At 41.7% G+C, this 22,412-nt stretch overlaps 1 protein-coding gene across 1 annotated transcript in view; it reads right to left on the bottom strand.

The window, feature by feature from the left end:
- Nucleotides 1-22,412, bottom strand: part of Klf8 (Kruppel like factor 8) — a gene marked incomplete at its 5' end in the record, with an annotated part of 167,777 nt that overhangs the window by 19,715 nt on the left and 125,650 nt on the right. The window contains one exon of the mRNA XM_036175684.1: nucleotides 6,544-6,617. Coding sequence (XP_036031577.1) covers nucleotides 6,544-6,617 — 74 coding nt within the window. The remainder of the gene's footprint in view (nucleotides 1-6,543; nucleotides 6,618-22,412) is intronic.

Here is a 22,412-nt window from a genome sequence, read left to right as displayed (position 1 = left end):
GCTCACACCTGCTCCTGCTAATGGGATTTTCCTGAACCCTTTCACAACGGGGATTAATGCACACATGAGTTATGGATTGCCTGAGATGCTTCTGAATGGTGGAAGTGAGCATATGAAGAATCACAGAGAAGCCGAATTCTCGGGACCTGGAGTCACATGTGGTTGTTAGCTGCCTAATATGGATGCTGGCACCTGAGCTCAGATCCTCTGCAAGAGCAGTATACACTATTAACCACTGAGCCATCTCCTCAGCCCTACATAGAATATTTTCTATAATATGATCATTGGTGCTGGTGTATAAATAAATACAAGGAAGTACCTAGTTAAATTTTTTAATGGGTTTTCTAGAGTACATGCTTTAGGCCTAGACTTCTAAGGAAGCCAAAATTCTGAGTCTTAAACATAAAGCGGAGACTATTTTGTAAATTTCTTCTTTTGCAAAAGGCCATGTCTAGGACAAAGAGTACTGCCCATGATAATACTATCAGCACAAGGGCTTGTACTCTACTGCCACTCAGTTTACTGAAAACACTATTCGAGAATATCCAAAATGGAAACTGAACAAAGAAAGTATAGGAATGAAAATGCTTATTTCTTTGATGAGAGATAATGTTACAGGCCCTGTTCAAACTATCCATCCTGAGTGTGCTTCTATAGACCAAGCCTGCTCTGTGGATTCTCAATTTTTCACTAAAACTGTCTGCAATGGTGCTTAAATCATTGATCTCTCTTGCTATCATCACATGGCTTTGAAACAAATGTTAGAAGGTGGTTATTAGGTCCTAGTGTTTTAATAATTTCCTTAAAAATATCAGTACATTTTCCTTCTGGACATACTGATTTCACATGTCCTTTTTATATTGAAATGAATCCGGCCTATAGCAAGGATCTGCTGGGTGTCAATGCATCTGCAAGCAAGCTCCTTAAGAAAAGGTTCCTTTTACTTTTGTGACTTCAAGACAATCATTCCATATTTATCCACTAGTATAAGCAATGCTTTTGTTTGTGTGTACCAATAATTACTTTTTAAATATGATCAAAGTAGTTTTAGTAAGAATCCTGATGATTTATCTTATATTTCATATAAAGTTCACTAGGGTAAAAACAGAAAAACAGCCGGGCGTTGGTGGCGCACACCTTTAATCCCAGCACGCAGGAGGCAGAACCAGGTGGATCTCTGTGAGTTCGAGGCCAGCCTGGTCTACAAAGCGAGTTCCAGGAAAGGCACAAAGCTACAGAGAGACCCTGCCTCGAAAAACCAAAAAAGAAAAAAGGAAAAACAACAACAAACATGCACTCCCCAATTTCTTTTCTCATTCTACACAGCATGTTATAGCTGGAGATTCTAAAGAAGAACAATGTAAGGAACGAGTTTACAGCCCTAGGACTATGGTGACTGGCTAAGGGTTGGCTGCCCATGCTATATTCTTCCGTGAACATAGTAACTACAGTTTTGAAAGCCCATATGGAAACTGATGTCAAGCTCTGCCAGGAGATGGTTTTCTCTTCTTCTTCAATATTGTGGACAGTTTCAGGTTTTGAGTGTTCTCTAGTCAATAATTAACCACTCTTCAAAGAAAGAGATTGGCTACTTTCACCATCTGTTAGTTTAAAGCTTGAAGCTACAGCTTTCCAGGATTTCTGATTCTGTGAAGAAGGCTGTGCATGGAAAGCCCAGAAACCTGGGAGTGCTTTTCAAGAGCTTCTACTTTTCACGGTCCTCCTTGCAGGCCCAGGACCCTCATCAGGCTTTTATTTAAAAAACAAGGATATTTGAGTTAGCATTTTGCTTCAGTTCATTATTGACAAACTACCAGAGATCATCGAGAAAGGCAATTCTACAAAGAAATCTAGAAAAAAAGGTCACTTTTGTAAACATCTGATGAAGACAGCCTTGACTTTAGGACGGTAGGGAAATCAACTGAAGAGAACTAAACTGCTCCTTCTCCTTTATCTGAAATAGCTCTGATGTGGAGCTTTAAAGTAGGAAGGCAAGACAAGAAAGAAAATGAAAGAACAAAATACTGCAGGCAACAGAGCCAGTAGAAAGGAGAGGAAGGAGGGTTGTCATGGTAACAAGATAAAACCCAGGCTCCTCCCCAAGAGAAAGATAAAAGCTGTTTTTGTACACAGGTCTCTTCTAGCTTTGCTCTGGGTTTAGACTAATCATTTTCATGCCTGGGTGCACTTGTGTGTGAGTACACATATATTATGCACATTCATTATTTTGGTCGAAAAGCCAGTTTAACCCTCTGAAATTCCAATCCTTCTCCAATAATGCATGATGTGTTTCAGTATTAGAGAAAAATGGATGGAGATGAATATTATTAAAAAGCTAAATTTAATCTAAACCTAGAGGAGTTTTGAATCTTCTATCTTCACCATCTCAATAGTATTATGAAATAAAGCACTATTGGACAATTCTTCTTTATACAAACTAATGAACGTGACAACAATTTTAAGAGACTAGAATACTAACAAAAACACCTGGGGCAGGGGAAACCAAGATAAAAATGCACACACCTGAAATCCCAGAACTCAGAGGACTGAGGCTGGAGGATGTTCAGTTCCAGGTCATCCTAGACTACATGACAAGAGCCTTTCCCAAAAAACATAGACAAAACCACAGATTATCTATCCATTTATGAATTCTATGTATTTGCTTACTATACCACATCGAACTATTAGTACATAGCTTGAAACTAAAAAAGGGAAAAAGAGAAAATAACTTCTTTTTAATGTAGGATTACTTTTAATAATGCATCATCAAAATTATTTTAACAGCTATATGCTTGTTGTAACATATTATAACAAGCTGAAGGATGGTCACCCAAAAAAGATTTATCCATATCCTACTGCCTAGAATCAGTGACCATCACCTATTTGGGAAAGGGATAATTGCAGATAGAATTATGGACCTTAAAAGAACCACCCTGGATTACCTAGGGGGTGGAATTCAGTTCTCTATAGTGGTCAAAAATAAGGTGATGTGAACACACAGGTAGACACCAGAATGACAGGGCCAAAAGCCAGAGATGCCTATATATACCAGGTATGTGAAAAGGCAAGGACCCTATTTTCTATGATAACTGGTATGACAATTTGATAGACCAGGGCAGTGGTACCAACTTGCTTTGAGACTTCTGCTTCTAGGATTCTGAGAGAATGGATTTGTGGTTTGGTTTGGTTTGGTTTTTGAGAACGGATTTGTTATTACCACAGTGAGCAGCTCACAACCACCTGTAACTCCAGCTCCAAGGGGATCTGATGCCTCTGGCCTCCAGAACACCTGCACTCAAATGTACACAGCCACATAAGGACACACATTTACATGTCACTAAAATAATAAGTCTTAAAAAGGGGGGGGGGGCAAGCAAGAAATGTTAGAAGATGAAAATCAGGGCTAGAGAGATGGCTCAGAGGTTAAGAGCACTGACTGCTCTTCCAGAGATCCTGAGTTCAATTCCCAATCAACCACATGGTGGCTCACAACCATCTGTAATGAGATCTGGTGTCCTTTTCTGTGTACATAATAAATAAATAAATCCTTTTTTTTAAAGGCTTCTGAAAAATGAAAATAAAAACAGAAGATGAAAATCATTGATGTGAGATATTTCCATGCTACAGCTGACAATACAGGACGAGAAATGAGTGGAACTATGAGAATGACTGATAGAAATCAATTAATATTCTGGGAGTATGAGTGCACTAGAGATTTATGGGCATTAGACTGTCAGGGAAAAGTTGTATAGAATAATTAGAATTGAAAACTGGGATCCTAAATGTGGATTGGACAGGTTCATTTAGCTACAGTCCTGGTGGACAAAAAGAAGTTTAAAAAATATGCCATTGGAAATCTCTCAGAAATGCATATATATCTACATTAGATATTATTATGGAAAAATTGTTCTATGGGGGTGTGGCAGTTCTGATGGAGTTTTATAAGAAAGTGTGATTATTTGCAGGTGATACACAGGTATTTGAGGGGCAAAGTATCTTGATGCAGCTCACTTTCAAAAGTAAAACAAAGAAGTGTGTGTGTGAGTGAAAGAGAGAGAAAGAAAAAAGACTGTAACAAAACATTTGTAAACTGTTAACAGTGAAAGGATGTACACAGAAAGAGACATGTATGATATGATAAGGCACCCACAAGACTCAACCAAGAGATTCCACTTAAAGAAAGCAATCAGAAACCAGAAACAAAAGATGGACAAGAGCCAAGAGCTCCTTTGTATGGTATAAATATATAGAAACCCAGAAACTGGAGAACAGCATGTGTGTTCTGAGTTAGAAAGCTTTTAGTATTACTATGACCAAGCTCCAGTGATATTTGCAACAATTAGCAAGTTTTTGATGTGCTGATAGTTTCTAAATGGCAGCAGCTACAAAGGTAAATAAGATATTAAATTCAATTTAACATCATTAAAACACTACAAAGGAGTCTCATCCAAATGCATATGTAACTTAAATCCAATTATATGCCACAGACAAATCATTCACTGGTTAAAAAATAGGACTGATTAGGTGGGCATGGTGGTACACACCTACAATTCTAAAACTTGACCGGAAGAAGCAGGAAGATTACCCTAAGTTCAAGGCCAGCCTGGTCTACATGATGAGTGCCAGGCCAACAAGAGCTATATATTGAGGACTGATTTCAAGAAAATAAAAAGGAACATATATGTGTACATGGTGGGGGGGGGGCGCATATACATACATACGGCATATATATGGCATATATGACTCCTAAATGTAACTCAGATATTTCACCTGGGAACAGCAACCTATCACTACAGACATGCTAATAAGACCAAAGAATCAGATGAGCATTATATATACAAATTTGGATATTCAATTTACAAGCAATTTTAATAGATTCCTCAAGGTAATTCTGACTGTATTTGGGGCTCACTTATGCAGTATCTTACAACTCAACCCTAAACATTGTACCATGCCTGTAATCTCAGAATTTAGGAGCCTGACAGGAGGATTGCTGTGAGTTTGAGAATGCCCAGAGTTATACAGTAAGTTCCAACCCAGGCAGGTCTATGTACTAGTAAAACCCTACATCAAAACAAATACTTTTTCACGTCATTCAAAACCGGCTTTATTTATTTCTATAAAAAGTGAACATCAAGACCAGTGATAGTTGATGTTATATGACAACTTAGTTGGATCACAGTGTCAGATGGTTGGTTAAACATTTTTCTAGATGTTTCTGTCTGTTTTGAGACAGAGTCTCACTATGTAATCACTACAGGCCTAGAACTTGATATGTAGACCAGGTTGACCTTCAACTCAGAGATCTGATTACCTCTACCTCCTGAATAGAGGATTAAAGTTGTGGAATAACATAACTAGCCTCTTTTTTTTCCAATAGGACAAATAATTAAATCACTGGACTTGGAATAAATCCCTTCTATAAAGTGAAGAGGCTTCTATCAATTCTTAAAGACCTTAATAAAACAAAGACTAAGTGTTATAGACATATCTAGAAAGGTGGACTTTCAATTGAGAAATTATCTCCATCAGACTAGCCTGTGAGCAGTTAGTAGGGGTATTTCTTAATGACTGACTTGGGAGGGGCCATCACTGGGCAGGTAAAGCCTGGGTTACAGGCGAAGCACAAGAGGGGAAGCAAGTAGTGTCTCCACTTCAGTTCCATACCTTGATGTCCGGGACTGTGGACTACAGTAAATAAACCCTCACCTCCCCAAGTTGCTTTTTTGGTCTCAGTGTTTACCATAATAGCTGGAGCAAACTAGGACACTGAGACTGATTTTCACAGTGAAAGAAAGAATTCCTTCTTTTTGTTGTTTAAAGACAGGATCTCCTTGGGCTAGAACTCACCATCTTCCTGGTTCAACCTCCTGAGTATAGGGATTATAGACTTGCACCACCACGTTTGGTATAAGAATTCTGCCAACAGTGTTAGGAGACTCAAAGTCCAACTCCTTCCAACTCTGGAGTCTGATGATCTAGTCCATCATGTTTTGGCCTTGCCATGCCTCTATAAACACAGGAGCCAGTTTCTTTAAAATTGTGTGTGTGTGTGTGTGTGTGTGTGTGTGTGTGTGTGTGTGTAATATACATAATATATATGTGTATATATACATCTCTATCCTTTTTTCTATACACACACACTCACCAAAAACAGTGCACTAGCCAGGGTTCTCCACGGAAACAGTTGACAGGGAACTAGAGTCAACAAGATGCTTCCTTAGAAAACTCTGATATACTGTCCAGCATGGCTACTGAAGAAATGAAATAAAACAAACTACACACTGTTCACTATACCTGAAATTTGGGATAGTGCTAAATAAATGATCATAGTTCTTCACCAAAGACTACAAGGGACAACGCGAAGCTGTTCTTTGAGGCCAGATAGACTCCTTAGTTGAAATTCAAACCCAGACATTCAATTAATTCTGGAAAAAAAATCTGCCTTCTTTTATCCCTTCTCATTTTCCATACATGTCATTTGGAAATGGGGCTTCAATTCTACAATGCTTAAGAGCTAGCTATTCAACTGACAAAGCTCACCTGTTTGAATACCTGCATTGAACCTCTTTCTGAATGAAGTTGGACTTCGAAGCCGTTCATGAGTTGATTCATATCTAGAAAAGATACAAGGGGAACATAGCTTTTAGCACAATACTGACCCCATTACATGCATAGAGTATTACAGTTTTTCAGAAGAAATTTATACTAAAAAGTTATTAGAATATTCTCTTAATCTACTCATGGTAGAGAACATCATTTGTCCCTGACGCTAGCTGCCTACTTCCTATAAGTACTTCCCTTCCTTCATGTAAGTGAATCCATTTCTTCCAGCCTCTCCAACCTGTCCTATTTCAGTGATTATTGGCATACTTTATAGTTTCCAAAATTTTCCAATCCTGGTCCAGTTCTTGCTTTCATTAAGGACTTTTAAACCACTATACAGGTATTTACCCAAGTAATATATGTACAAAGACAAACCAACACATCATTTTTGTCTATAGATCTTAGACCTACAAGCCAAGCATGGTTAAAAGCAGTTCTCATCTTCCTCTCGATATAGCTGTCCCTCTTATGGAGAGATGGTGTTAATAGCTTCAGTCAAATACCTCGAACCATCAGTCACCCCATAAAAAGCACCTATGTTTTCCTCTGCTGTAACAGTGTTTGCTTGCTTCACCTACAGTTCAATTTCACCAGAGAGGAAGACAGAGGCTGAGGGAACAAAGCACAATCTACAGCTTACTTACAAATTAGTCAGCCAATTTCAGATCACACTTGTGCCTCCTCACCCCTGTCCTGTCTTAATCCACAGGAACCGAAGAAGACTAGACACTAGATGACTTGTAATTAGTCCTAGCTAGAAATAACGACTAGCCAAGGATGCTATGACTGCAAAGGAAAAAACAATTCTGCAACACTCCTCTAGGCCTTCCTGGCAGCAACCAATCAAGCTCTTCCAGCTATTGAGCGCCCCCTCTGGATGATATGAGAATTATCTGACATAACTTTTTCTACCACATCTTTTTCCAACTTAGGAATTAGAAAACACTTAGCTATTCCTTCCAACACCTTTCACTTCATGTTAATGGCACCACTTGTGTGTTTCATAAATAAACTCTTCAATTTTATTTCACGGTTTCCTACATTTTCCCAACTCTTGTTTTTAATAAAAAGCGCTCCCTCCTTTCTTTACTCCCTTTTTCTTTCTGTAAGAATGAGACGGGGGTTTTACATTGTAGCCTAGGATGGCCTAGAACTCACTGTGTAGCTCAGCTTGATCTCAAACACAAGCAAATCCTCCCGCCTTCCCCTCCCAAATGCTGGGATTACAAGCATAAAATGCCATACCTGACCCCTTGCTCCTTCTTTGTCAGTATCATGCTAAGCCTTCAGAAATTTGTTGAACATCTATTATGGTTTCAGACAATGTCCTTGGTCCTTAGAATACATCGAGGGGCATGTGCTAAGAGCTTAAATTCTGTTAGAAGTCTGTTCTCATTCCTCTCCACTGCTCTGACCCTCAGCATTAGGGCTCTGCAAACTATAATGTGAAATCCTACAGTTCTACATGGACAAGTCAAGCTTTACAAAGAAAAACACCTTCTCAAGTCAGAAAATGTGATTCATAGGTATCTAACTCTCAGATCAATACTCTGCTGCATTTTCTTTGTGCCCATATGCTTGATTCACCTAGAGTCCAAACTGGAAGTAATATGTCTCGTACAGCTTCTGAATTTTCAAATGAAATTAGAGACAACAGTTTCAGCTGTCAAAATTCTCTAAATTCTGAGAGTGGCTCAGAAGTCTTCCTTTTATTTCCCAAGGAGGTTTCCTTGTGTATTACTGCTTTTCAACTAGGAATGATTTCCTCATTTCCTGACATTCAATAGATGAAATAATTGATTTTAAGTTCATTGCTTACTTTTTTGTGTTACTATATCTTGGCTCCAAATATGCAAACCACACTCTTCCTATTACATTCTTCCTCGTTTTCTTTCTTTCTTTTGAGATGGGGGGGTGTCTCACTATGTTGTTTGTAGCCAAGGCTAGCCCAGAACTCACAACAACTCCCTCCCCTTCCCACACCGCCTTTGTTTCTGAAGTACTTGGGTTATAAATATCACTAGCTCAAAAATTTGTAATAACAAATTTTGTGATAATAACAAATTGGGAAAGGGATTCTGAGCGCCTTGTGAAAATATTAATAGCACCAGCACATACATTATTATAGGATTTCTGAAGTAAATAAATGTACAGGTGAGTCAGGCAGTGATGTACACACCTTTAATCCCAGCACTCAGGGGGCAGGGGCAAGTGGACCTCTGAGTTTGAAGCTAGCCTGGTCTACAGAGTGAGTTTCAGAATAGCCAAGGCTACACAGAGAAACCCTGTCTTGAAAAACCACAAAAAAAGAAAGAAAAGAAAAAAAAGCAATGTTTTAGAATTTTTGAGATTCCAGATTACCTACACGTATGTCTGTGTGAGGGTGTCGGTCCCCTAGAACTGGAGTTACAGACAGTTGTGAGCTGCCATGTGAGTTCTGGGAATCGAACCAGAGTCCCCTGGAAGAAGAGTCAGTGCTCTTAACCAATGAGCCATCTCTCCAGCTCCAAGGATTACTTCCATCAGGAAAATCAGAGGTACAAAAATACAGTCATATTGGAAAGCTCCAAACCACTTAGCGTGACACCTATCTTAATTTTTTTTTGAGCTGAGGATTGAACCCAGGGCCTTGTGCTTGCTAGGCAAGCGCTCTACCACTGAGCTAAATCCCCAACCCTCTCAATTTTTTTTTATCAATTTATATTTATAATCCTGGAGGTTCACATTCTGCAGCATCATCTGCACACTCCTCAGTCATGTGATAGCAAGTAGCCTAGCCTCTAGTGTTCTCATCAATTTCGCCTCTCCTCAGATGGTGATTTTTAAGCCAATTTTCTCTTATACAAGAATAAAACAGGGGCCAGGCGGTGGCCCATGCCTTTAATCCCAGCACTCGGGAGGCAGAGCCAGGCGGATCTCTGTGAGTTCGCGGCCAGCCTGGGCTACAGAGTGAGTTCCAGGAAAGGAGCAAAGCTATACAGAGAAACCCTGTCTCAGGGGAAAAAAAAAGAATAAAACAGATACAGAATCAGAGAGTGATTAAGCAATGCTAAAGCCATGTAAGATGGGAATAAATGAGCTGGGATTTGAATCCAGGCATGATGCTCAAAAGCTCTTTTTCCACATAAAAATACTTGAATGTTTTCTTCTACAGATGATATGGTTATTACCATGAGCTCACAGCAGCCGCAGTTACCTGCCCAAGACCTACAAAAGTTGAGCAGGAATGAAGAAGCCCACAAGGCTCCGCCTCTAAGATGCTATCGCTGCTGAGTCAGAGAAACAGCCTTTGGGGATGTGGCCATTAGTAGGTTGCATATGTTCCTTCCCTCCAGTAGATGGCTCCACATGCATGCACACATCAGTAGCACTAAGAAGACTTTGTGGGGTATTTTTAAAAAAGAGAAAAAGGAAATGAAGTTGGGGGGTACATATGGAGGAAAGTTGGAAAGGGGGAAATGAGAGTAGATATGTTCATATTTCATTGTATGCATGTATAAAACTCTGAAAAAATAAAATTTTTTTGGAGCTGAGGATCGAACCCAGGGCTTTGCGCTTGCTAGGCAAGCACTCTACCACTGAGCTAAATCCCCAAGCCCAAAATAAAATTTTTAAATGAAAAAAAAAAATTACAACCCTGCACGTTGGGATGGTTTGGTAAAGTTGAATACAATAGTGGAGGTCTTTTCATACCTTCACAATAAGCTCTATTATTGACAAAGAGAGTAAAGCAACCCATTAATTGTGGTATCAATCATAAGACAAAATGTGCAGCAATCACAATTGGCACAGAGCACTTAAGCATCAGTTGAGAAAAAGAATAAAAGGCCGCTGGGCGGTGGTGGCACTTGCCTTTAATCCCAGCACTCGAGAGGCAGAGGCAGGTGGATCTCTGTGAGTTCGAGGCCAGCCTGGTCTCCAAAGGGAGTTCCAGGAAAGGAGCAAAGCTACACAGAGAAACCCTGTCTCGGGAAGAAAAAAAAAAAAAGAATAAAAAGCCACAGTAGCAAAGACTCATTGCTCCGAAATATCATATAAAATCTTACCTTATCCTATCATCTAATTACTTAAGAGAAAATGGAATCTAGATTTTAAATGAAATCCAACTTTAAAATATTGGCAATCAGCCAATTTTTAAGAGTATGAGATTAGGCAAAGTGGCTTGATGCCCTCCACTCGTTTGTGAAAGCCCTCACTCCTGAGGTGACTATATTTAGAGATATGGCCTTTATGGAAATAATTAAAAGTAAATGAGGTCATCCAGGTAGTGCTCTAATCACAGAAGATTAATCCCTTAAGAAGAAACACAGGAGAGTTCTGTCTCTTCACTTAAACAAAGGAAGATGTTGAGTATATAGCAAAGAATGCAGCTGCCTGGGAATGAGGAACACAGCCCTCGCATCTGCCTATGCTGAGGCCCTGATCCCCGAATTCTAGCCTCTAGAACTAGAAAAACAAAATTTCTGTTGTTTAAAGCACCCAGTTAGTGGTATTTTGTTATAACAGCCCCATATATACTACTTACTGAGTTTACATTCCTATTAGAACACTACAGAATAAATCATGGCTTACCCATATGGTAAAAAAACTATACAGTTATACAGAACAATGAGGCGTTTTTATAAACTTATAGGGAAATATCTCCAAAATCTATTTTTAAGTAGGAAATGCAAATGGAAGAACAATATGCAGAATATTTGTGTATAAAAGAGAGGAATATAATTAAATTACAATCTCAAAATTAAGATAAATATTAAGGGGTTAAAAAAGCAAATAAACATGTAGGTGAAGAATAAAGGAAAGTGATATTATTATATTTTAATTTAAAATGCACAAAAACAAAAAAGAAAAAATGAATTCAGATTAAAAAATTAAAAAAGGAAAAAAGTTGAACAATGTGTATGTGTGTATTCACATATACTGTTTCTATTGGATATACTTCAACATCTCCACAGAGAATCATAATAATAACTTCAGTTGTCTCCAGTGGGGAATAATAAGTGGCTAATGGACTAATAAGGGGACAGTTTTCACTGTGTTACCTATTTAAAATACATCTGTTAACAAAAAGTAAATAAATGAGAGTTTAAAATTTAGGGTAAACAAAATTTTTGTATGAGCTGTAATTGGTATATAGGCTAATTATTTCAGCCTCTGGTCTAAAAAGGTTGTGGCAGCTTTTAGGATAAAAGAAAAGATGTTAGGAAATAAAGACAAGCAACAAACTCATTTGCCAACTGGGTGGATAAGGAAACTAAGAAGGAAAGAAAAAGCTTGTACTTTGTACAAAAGGCGTGAGAATCACAACAACCACGCCTCCATTTTCTCACTGCTTATACTTCAGACTTTCAGAAATTTTTTTTTTTTCTTTTTGTTTTTTTCGAGACAGGGTTTCTCTGTAGCTTTGGAGCCTGTCCTGGACTAGCTCTGTAAACCAGGCTGGTCTCGAACTCATAGAGACCCGCCTGGCTCTGCCTCCCAGTGTTGGGATTAAAGGCGTGCTCCGCGGCCTCAGCCGTGTCGGACGCTGCAGCCGCCGCCGCTGCCGCCGCCCGGCCCGGCTACTTTCATAAAATTTTAAAGCATTTTCACAAATTAATTTTCACAAGCATTTCACAGTGAGCAGTACGTTCCTCGCTGCCATTCAAGTAGTTTCTACTATGAGCTCTAATTCAGAGGAAAACATTCAAACGCATAGTTTAAATAACTTCGCCAAGGTTATGTTAATGGCAAGTTGTAGAACAGGGAAATGGAAAGGAAAAGTCTTGAATGAGCAGTGGGTAACTCTAGAGGTGAAAATGGGCTCTATTTAGAATGCTAAGGCGGTGGTTACAACAAAATGTGTGTGGTGGGGGGTTGGTTTTTCAAGACAGGGTTTCTCTGTGTCGCCCTGGCTGCCTCGGAACTCGCTCTGTAGACCAGGCTGGCCTCAAACTATGAGATCCATCTGCCTTCCAAGTGCAGGGAGTAAAGGTGTAGGCCACCACCAACAACAACCACCACCACCAGGCAGGTTTGAAATATCTTAACAAGGTGCTAGCGTTGCATTATTGAACCTTGAAACTCTCGTAGACTAGGGGTGCAGTTCCATAGCAGAACATTTCCTCAGCATATGCAAGACCGGTAAATTTGATTCCTAGCACCGCAAAAAGACAGACAAACCCCACCACCACCACCACCACCAAATCCACACTGCACTTAAAAAAACTTAAATATACAGATAACACCTTTTAACGTGTTATTTAGACCATCTAGCATGTTCTGGACATTTATAACTAACTTCCTGCTCGATAATTTACACGTTTCCCCATTCAGACACACAACATTAACAACGTTAAAGTAAAACGAAGCATTGAAAAGAACAAAATTAGTGAAACCCTCCACTTAAATAATTATTTACAACCACAAAGGACCATATTATTTTAGAAATAAGAGGCTAGATGATAAAGTTGAGTTGGGGTTAATAAAAAGAACAGAAGCCGACTTCTACTTATAAAATCTAAATAAATAACAAGTCCGTAAGTCAGAAAGAAAACCAAATGTCTCAGATTGTCTTTGGACGAAGACATAACACCATCTATTCATACTCTACTTAGTAGTTAAATTGTAACCATACTGGATGATCATTTAGGTCAATCACACCTAAGGTTTCTCTTCACTTACAAAAAAATATGGCAGTTTAGAATAAGACCTTAGGTTCCCGCGGTGGTGGTGAACGCCTTTAGTCCCAGCACTCGGCAGAAGCAGACCGATCTCCGTGAGGCCAGCCTGGTCTATAGAGTGAGTTGCAGGACAGCCAGAGCTGTTATATAGAGAAACCCTGCCTCAAGAAACTAAAAAAAGAACATGACCTCAGATCACAATCTACAAAATATGTACCAAGTGCTTATAAGGGAAAGGTAATTAGGTAAGTAGTACTATGAAGCCACGAGGATGAGTGCCACCAAGTAGTTCTCGGTCTCAAAGAACTGGGGGCTTCGTTATGAATACAAATAACCAAAATGCAGCTGAGCTTTAAAACAAAAGGATCTTTAAAAACTGTTCGTTCTGTGTTGGTAGTCGCGCGGCGGTAGTGGAGTGCAGCGGCAGTGGCGCGCGGCGGCAGTGGCGCACGCCTTTAATCCCAGCACTCTGGACGCAGAGCCAGGCGGATCTCAATGAGTTTGAGGCCAGCCGGGTCTTGAGAGCAAGATCCAGGACAGGTACCAAAAACTACACGGAGAAACCCTGTCTCAAAAAACCGAAAAACAAAAACAAAAAAACAAAAAAACTGCTCATGCCTATAATTCCAGCACTCAGGAGGCTGAGGCAGGAGGATTGAGAGCCAGGCCAGCCTAGCTACATAGTAAGACCCTGCTCCCTTTTAAAAAATTCCAATGGTATACCAGACGCTGATTTCAATGCCCAATAATACTAAGAAACAAACAAACAACATAATACTATTTTTCCCCAGTGCCTAACGTCCAGTATGTCAATTTGCTAAATGAATTACAGATCCCCAAACTGTTTTTCCTTCATCCAACAATTTAAGCGAGCTCATAAAGTACAACTGACTCAAAGCTAAGGTAAACATATAAATGCCCTGGGCCGGAGTGCCGGCTACATGTTAAGAGCACTTCCTGCTCTTCCAGGACCCAGATTTGGTTCCCGGAACCCATGTTGGGCAGCTCACAATCACCAGGAGTTCTGGTTTCTTCAAACAAGCAGCAATTTACTCATCCAGACACATACAAAAGCACATAAATAAAAATAATAAAGACGGAAATACGAAAATCAAACATTTAAATGTATCGAACATTAATAAGGCCCTGCCAGAGTACAAAAGCGTGAGTTAGCCAATCTCCACCTCCTCGCACGAGAAACAGAACACTCTGGGGAGACTTATAATATCTAGTCTTGGTACCTTGGCAATAAAAAAACCAAATTGAAGAACCACTAAGAGCCTCATCTCCGAAATGCATAGACAAGAAAAATAAGGGCGGTTGTACTGATCACTTTTCCCCATCAATTTTCCCTCCTATGAGCTCCGAAAGCAAGAGGGCTCTGCAGCACTCCGATGTTGGAAAACCAGAGCGCGCCTTTATGCAATTTGGTCTAGCAAACAGATTAGGTAGTTACGTTTGTCACTTACTCTTTTGAAGTGGTATTTCTAGCCGTCCTGTGTTTTTGCCTAGCTGCCCTCTAAGATAACCTGAAGACACACTGTGCCTAGCCTGTCGCATCAGCAGTTTCCAAGGATTAATGTCTCTCTCATAAGGGTTACCCCCAAACTTTGAAGAAGAGGATGAAGTCATTTCTGAGTCACTGGTTTGCTGTCCAAAGGTCCTGCTGGTTACATCATCTTGGTTAAACTGACCAAAGAATCAGAAGATAGGAAGATTAGTGGCCTTTTCTCTTGCAGCTGATAAAATCCAGTGGGAACAATGTTAAATCACAAACAAATAAGACATATATTCCAGCCTGGTTTTGAGCAAACTGTTCAAACTGCACAGGTCTTCGCTCCCTTCATCCGAAATGTGTTTTAAGGACAGCAAAGTACTAATTTGACCAGCGATGCTCCAGAGAGAAAACCCCAAAGAGGAGGAAAAGAAAGTGAAAAACAGAGCAAGTCTCAGCAGCACATGCCATATACATCTTCTGAGTAAGAATTTTTAACATGCGGGTTGGGGATTTAGCTCAAAAAAAAAAAGAGATTTTTTAATATGCATCCTACATAGGAGAAAAGCAAGGTTCATGGTCATAAAACCAGTTAGTGGTGGTAGGAAGGTTTCAAAGTATATCTTTTTATTATCCCAAACCAATATCTTCAGCTTAAAATCCAAATTTAGATACTATTCTCTTTTTTCAATTTTCTTTCTCACTATTACACTAAGTGTCATGCAAGTACTTTATATTTCTTTCCCCGCATGGGCAGTAATATTAGAGAAAATAAGGTATTGCTCTCCTAGCCACCTGTTAGGATATGATTTAGTTTCTTCCAAAATTCTTAGGGTCAAAAAAGTACAAAAAGCTTCACCTGTGGCTAAGTATGTCCTTTTGCTCACAGCAATCCCGGCTGACCACCCACCTACAAGAACTCACCTCTTGGCCGAATCTTAAGGAGCCTAGATAAGGTTGTGCCTTGGCTTCCTCTTAAGAGCTCCTAACTAAGCCCAGCCCCTCCTTAATGAGCTGGCACGCCCTAACCAGCTCCTCCTCTGAGGCTCCTGGAAGGGGTCTTGCCATCATTACCAAGAGGCCTGGCTCCCAGCTTAACTCTTCACTGCCCCTCCTCCCTCTTTGGAGAATCAGCTCTAGGTACCTGCTACCGCTTGGGGGAAGGGAGGGGTGACGTAAGTGGGATCACTGGTCTTCCAAATTCTCTTCTCTCTTGCTGAGACTTTGGATGTATGGGGTTAAAACAAACCACTTAAGGAGAATTGAGAGCATTGAGACAGGACACACTGAACTAGACAAACCTATCCATTCTTGTCCCCTTTTCAATTCTTCCGCAAGGCCCCCTGAAGTATCCCCCTCCTCTCAGTCTCGCTTCACAATCCTTAAGGGAAGTCATTTTTCCCTTGAGTTTAATTTGATTCCACATAATGTTCTTACCCTTTCCGCTCACACGCCCCCCATCCCACTTCACTGCTAAAACCCAAAGCCAAGTGGGTGTGTGCGGTTGGCGGCGGCGGCGGCGCGGGGCGGAGGGGGGGGGGTAGTTAGAACCTAGATTGAGGACATGAGAGTGGGTTCTTTCCCGAGTCACTTACCGCCCTTGTCTCTAGCTGAGGACTCCTGAAGTGTCCGGAGCTCATGCAGTCCTCCCGGAGACTCATACTCCTGAGCTGATCTCAAGACAGCTGTTCCCCTCACACCCGCCCATGTCTGACAGCGCGCCTGGCAACGCGCTTTAGCCTCCTCTTCCCTGGTCCCCCACCTCTCTGCTTTCTCCTGGCTGGAAAAGGATGGGGGAAACGAAAAAGGGAGGGAGTCGATTCAGACCCAGCTGGGCCACCCTCAGAACAAGGGAAACAAAGCTTTCAAGCATCCAAGCCCAGAATCGGGGCGGCGGAGCAGACTTCCTAAAAAGAATCCTCCCACTGCAGCCTTCCCTGTGCTAAAAATACAGCGGGAGCGAGCAAAGTGGCCAGCGCTAAAGCTCCTGCGTTCCCCTTTTACCTCAACCGATTCAGTTCCGGCCAAGCCCATTCTCCACCCACCTCAGAACTCCTCACACACTCCCCGAGAGAGCCAGGGTGGGGTCCCAGCAAAGCACCCAAACCTCAGATCACGACTTGAACGCAAAGTTGAGACGGAGGAGTCAGTGAAGACCCACAAGGAGACAGCGCCAGAGGATCCCCTCCACGCAGCGGTTAGCGCTGCACACCCGGCGCCTTCCTAAAAAGAAAGGAGGAAAAGAGGCCGGCGATTGGTCGAAATATATAGGAAAACACCGACCCAGGGCATGGGCTCCCACGTTAGTGGCAGACACTCCTGCTGGACCGCGCCAGAGAGACTTCCCGGTGGTACCTGGCCACCCCACTGGTACACCACGCCCGTGGGGTCAGAGCCTGGCGCGCTCGCTCGCCGGGCAACCTGAGTACGGTGGAGTGCTTAGTTCTTTCTCTGGCAGACTAGGCCCAGAAGAGAGGTGTGACTACCATGAGGACTCCACCTAGGGTGGAGTTCCTTAAAAGGGACAAGTGGCCGCTAGAGGGGAGAGGAGTAGGAGGGGGGGGGTGGAGATGGGTGGGGCAGAGAAGGCGGAGGGACAGGGGAGGGGGGGGGGCGAGACCTAGGAGCTAGGAGCTGGCCTCGCCCCTGGCGGCGGTCTCTGTTGGCCTCCTGCAGCAGCAGGTACAACTGAAATCAGTTTCAGTGCATCCTTAGTCCTTGACGGGGGTTTTCGGGCACACTACATGGTCACCTATCCACCAGGATTTAAGCTCTCTAGGGAAGGGGGAGAAGGGTGTGGTGATTGGAGTAAAGGATGTCTAGGAAGAAAGGGATGCAGAATGGGGAGTGCAGAAAGATGGTAACTGGAAGCAGATTTTTACCCTCCCAGTTCTCCATGGCAACGTGTGACAGTAGCAAGGACAGAGGGGTCACAGTGTCTTTTTAGGGATGACGCTTAAGAGGAAAGGAGATTGGAGCTGGGTGCATTTTCTAGCCCTAGCTAAGAGAAGGTGAGAGTAGAGAGAAGGTGGGGAAAATGAGTTGAAGATGAATTACTAACGCCCTGTGGCCCTGGTAGGGAGAGTTTAGAAAGGCCTTCTGAGTCTCCCAGCTACCAGCTCTCTAAGAATAGAGTTCTCAACCCCCTGAGACCGCCTCCCAGCCAAGTATTGGCTAACCTCCCTGAAGATCTGAATCCATAGACTAGAAGCCACATTTCCAGCATTGCCTTATAGTCCTTCTCTAGCTCATGTAATGGAAACCCAGGAAGTCACAGACAACCACAGCCTCCTTCCAGTGCCTCTTCCCTATCGCAGTTCTTTCAAAGGGGAGGCAAAAGAGAGAGAAGAAACAAAGGAGAGGAAGAGAAGGAGCAGCCAAGCAAGAGAAATAATAATAGGCTCCGTGTATTCAGTACCATTACAGTCGTCCATTTTCCTTTATTCCTAGAAAAAAACCCTGGAAAGTAGGTAGCACTATATTTTTATGCCTCATCAGGGAGGACTGAATTCAGGACCTTGTGTATTCTAAGCAAGCACTCTACCACTCAGCTGCACCCCAGCTCATTTTTGTTGTTGTTTGTTTGAGACAGGTAGTCTGATGATGGAGCTCAAGCTAATGTTATAGCCTAAGCTGTCCTAAAACTCACCAGTCTCCTGCCTCAGCTTCATTAGTTCTGAGTTTGCAGGCTTGAACTGTCACACCCAGCTTCCTAAGGAAACGAATAAGGAAACTGAGGGTCACAGCTCAGTATGTGCCCGGCATGTATGTCCATTTGCTTAATTGCTATTTCTGCTCAGATGTGTTTTAAACATCTCATTTTTCCTTCCCTCCCTAAACAATCTGTTCTTCCACCCATAGTTCATCAACCACCTAAACACTTAACAGCAACACCTCGGAATCCTTCCACTTGCTGTAATGAGGATCTGGACCCTGCCTCTATCTCAAGCAGCAGGGTTTTCCTGTCCTACTAGATCTTACCCAGATTTGAAATCTCTGATAATCCCAGGCCTTTTCCAGCCCTGGGGCCATGAAACACTTTACCTTCTCTGTCTGAAGTGGCTGATTAAACTCTCTTTCCACCTTTTTTAAAGGACCAACTAAAGGTCATCTCCTCTCCTTATTTAATTCACTCAGGAATTTCCTGCTGTACCTCTAGGTATCTATGTGTTGTTATAACTGCTTCTCCTATCCTGTCCTGGAAGTTAGGTATCAGGTGTTATTATGTCTGTAATGAAGAGCATGGGTATTGTTATCAATAATAGTTATCGAGCAGAAACTATGTGCTAAGCTCTGTTTTAAGATCCATTGAATCATTCTGACAGTGGTATAGGTAGGTATTATCACTGTCACTTTCATAGGTAGAAACCAAGGAACAAAGATTAAACTGCATGTATATGTACGTGCTATGTGAAAGAATGATCCTGTAGCAGGGGCTTTTATAAATGCCTCACTATCTCTCTCTACGTATTTCCACTGCTGCCTACACCCCTGCCCTGCTTACAAGCTAAGACTTACTAAGTGAAAGCCACACAATATACAACTCTACATATTCTTTTTTATGTTCTTAATGTATAAACTCTGGGGAGGATTACTAAAAAAATGATTTTTCATTAGTCCAAGGCTGTCTTCAGTAATGACAGATGGTTTTAGATTCAAGGATGTCAAACTGTTTATATCAAAGACTAATACACTTTTGTGATGTGAAAAATGAAGACTGGTAGACTTCCGTAATAAATTTCTACATCAATAGCCACGAGAATTCTTAATCTATGCTAGGTACACCCTTTGGCCACTGTGAATTCTTTGTTCAATCTATGCAGGCTCCTCAAGAAGTTGTGTCCATCTGAAGACAGTCAAACAACTGATCCTCTTGCTAAAAATGTTCCTGGTTATCTAATTTATTTTATACCCTTGTTTTTGTCTGCCTCAACTATATTTGTATAGAAAACATCGTATCAGATTGGTAAATTCAGATTTTGGAAAAAAACAAAGTAAATTATTAAACCTTAGGTAAATAAACTCAAGACACTTTTCCACCCATTTAGTCAATGAAACATACTAAGCACCTATGCCCTACTAAGAAGCATGTTGAACATTAGAGGGAGAAATAAAATAAAACCACTCATTCTCTCTCTCTCCTAGGGACTGCAGAGTAGGAGCCCTTGACTTCATCATACCCAGTCTTTTGGTTCATATTTCCTTTGAAGTTTTTAGATATGGTACCTGTCTAGTTTGAATGAGAACTCAAAGGTGACTCACAAGGAACTACGTCCCCCAGTTAGTGCTAAAGATGGAGTTTACCTTGTCTCTGTTCTTTATTTCTCCATATTATAGACTGAACCCAGGGCATTGTGTACGTCTGGCAAGCACTCTCCCACTGAACCACTCCCACACTTGTCCTTTGCCACTCCTCATCTCAATAATCAGCATGCCGGACGGAGGCTGTTTATGTCGGACAGAAAGTTGTGATGGAGCAGACATGAAGAAGGAGATGCAATGCTTCTTTCTTCTAGGAAGAACCACGGGCTTCCCTTTTCGTAGGTGGCTTAAGAAATAAAGCAAATAGCAACCTCCAGTATCTTCAACTTGTTCTATTTCACCCAAAGCATAAGGAGCCTGAATGCTTGCAAAGCAGCCAGCCTAAACTCTCCTCTGTATGCTTAAAGAACCAGACGGGGAAGGTGAGAGTTAAATTACACACTGAACTTAATGAAAGATGGCGGAGAAGCCTGCAGACACCCAGATCACACAAGATGCTGTTCTTTGTTGCCATTCTTCCTCTTCATTCTCCTGCTTCTCTTCCTCCTCCAGAATGCCAGCCGACAAACTACCGGGGTGGAGTCCGGAATGAGGGCTAGAGGGAGAAGAAGAGGAAAGGCCTCAGGAAGAGGCCTCCCCCCTCCCTGCTCCCAGTAGAACAACAACAATTTAAAAGACTTGAAGGGCTGGCGCTAAGGAGAAGGTGGGGCAGAAGAAAAGGGCGGAAGAGGACGGTGAGGAAGGGCGGAGACAAGACAAGGGAAGAGATTTAGGGGGCCAGCAGGGCAGAGCAGCCTGGGGGACAAGGAAGAAGGTAGTACGTAAACAGAAAAAAAAAATGGCCCTCTTATGATATGTTGTTCCTGGGGCAAGACTATTGCCAAAACCAGTGCATAGCTCAGACCTAGTGGGAACAAAATGGCCCTCCTCACCCACTTATTTTCTTGCTCTGCATTCCCCAGGGGTAGAGTCTCCCTGCAAGCTCAGCGAGACCTTTTGCCTCCCTGCCAGTGTTGAAGCAGTGTTGAGTTCCTTCCATGGCTCAGAGGACATCATGAAGGTTACTGGCAGCAAAAGATAAGGGTAGTGAGAAGAATGTCTATTCCGCCAAGAAGAGAAGACCCGGAAAAAGACTTGGTTTGTAAGCTGTGCTACGTTGAGCAAAAGCGCTCATGTCTCTAAACCCCAGTTTCGACAGCGATTTCTTTTATAGAGATACTGTTAGCACTGACTTCCCAGAACTGTCAAAAAGATTAAATAAGACACAGAGGAGGCTTTGCAGTGACTAGGGAATTTAAGTTTGGGGGCTTCTTTCCCAGAGTGAAAGGAATCAAACCTTTTGTTGTTGTTGTTGTTGTTGTTGTTGTTGTTGTTGTTGTTGTTTTCTCAAAGTCTCCAGAGTTCTATCAGCAATCAGTCCCAGAAAAACCTTGCCTCAGCCCATGAGATTACCACCTGCAAAGCATACTGCTTGGCACAAAGAAAGCTAGCTCTCAAAGGTTAACTAATATTACTCTCACCAATGGAACCCCTGAACTTTGAGTCTCCTTTTGACCACAGAAGTTGAAGCAATAACCCATATTCTTTGTATTCCCTTTCCTCATATACCTAAATACACCAATTTACAAAATTAGCAACCAAACTGTTTGCTCTAAGGCATCCAGAGGCACAATTAAATTCGCCTTAGGAATGTCCAGTGGGCCAGGAGGAGCATATGGCCAGAATTTGAAATCCTCCTGGCATAATACCATCCCAGGCAAGTTCTAGCAGGCCTACAAACGCCTATAAATTTAGTTGTGCCTTAGGCCACTAACTATGAATAAAACGCTTGATTAATTGTAGTAGTGTGGTGGTGGTGGTCATGGTGGTGGTGGTGGTATATGTGTTAGGACAAGAAGTTGGGCTCCCATGGATTTTCACACCACTTAGACTAAAGAAGTTACCACACCCATAAATTGGAGAAGGAAGAGCCTTCAACAGGGAGCAACCAAGTCAAACCAGAAAAACTGGGAGCCTCGGCCTCACCTGAAGGAAAGGTGTCCTTGTCCCTAGAATGGATATTCCCGAGTCAGTATAAGACTTGAATACTTGCTTTCATATTCCACAAATAAACATGAGATTATGTAAGGAAATATATACACAAGAAAGAAATTTCTTTATCACTATGGTAATCTAGGAGCGCTAGATCCCCAAAGGCACAACAAGCAGCACTCATGTCCCTTATAGAAGGGTATGGTCTAGTTCCCATTATCCCCCAAACAAATAAGAAATGGATCCTGACCCTGGGGGCCAGGACAGTTTATCACATCACTCAGAAAGTAAAACAGAAAATCTGAATGGGGTTCTGCCTATGGTGCTTTCTCAAAATCTTTCTTAACACGCCTACT

The sequence above is a fragment of the Onychomys torridus genome, chromosome X (genome assembly GCF_903995425.1).
Source record: "Onychomys torridus chromosome X, mOncTor1.1, whole genome shotgun sequence".
NCBI classification, from domain to species: Eukaryota; Metazoa; Chordata; class Mammalia; order Rodentia; family Cricetidae; genus Onychomys; species Onychomys torridus.
The sequence above is the reverse complement of the archived record's forward strand: the minus strand, read 5'-3'. Positions and strand labels throughout refer to the sequence as shown.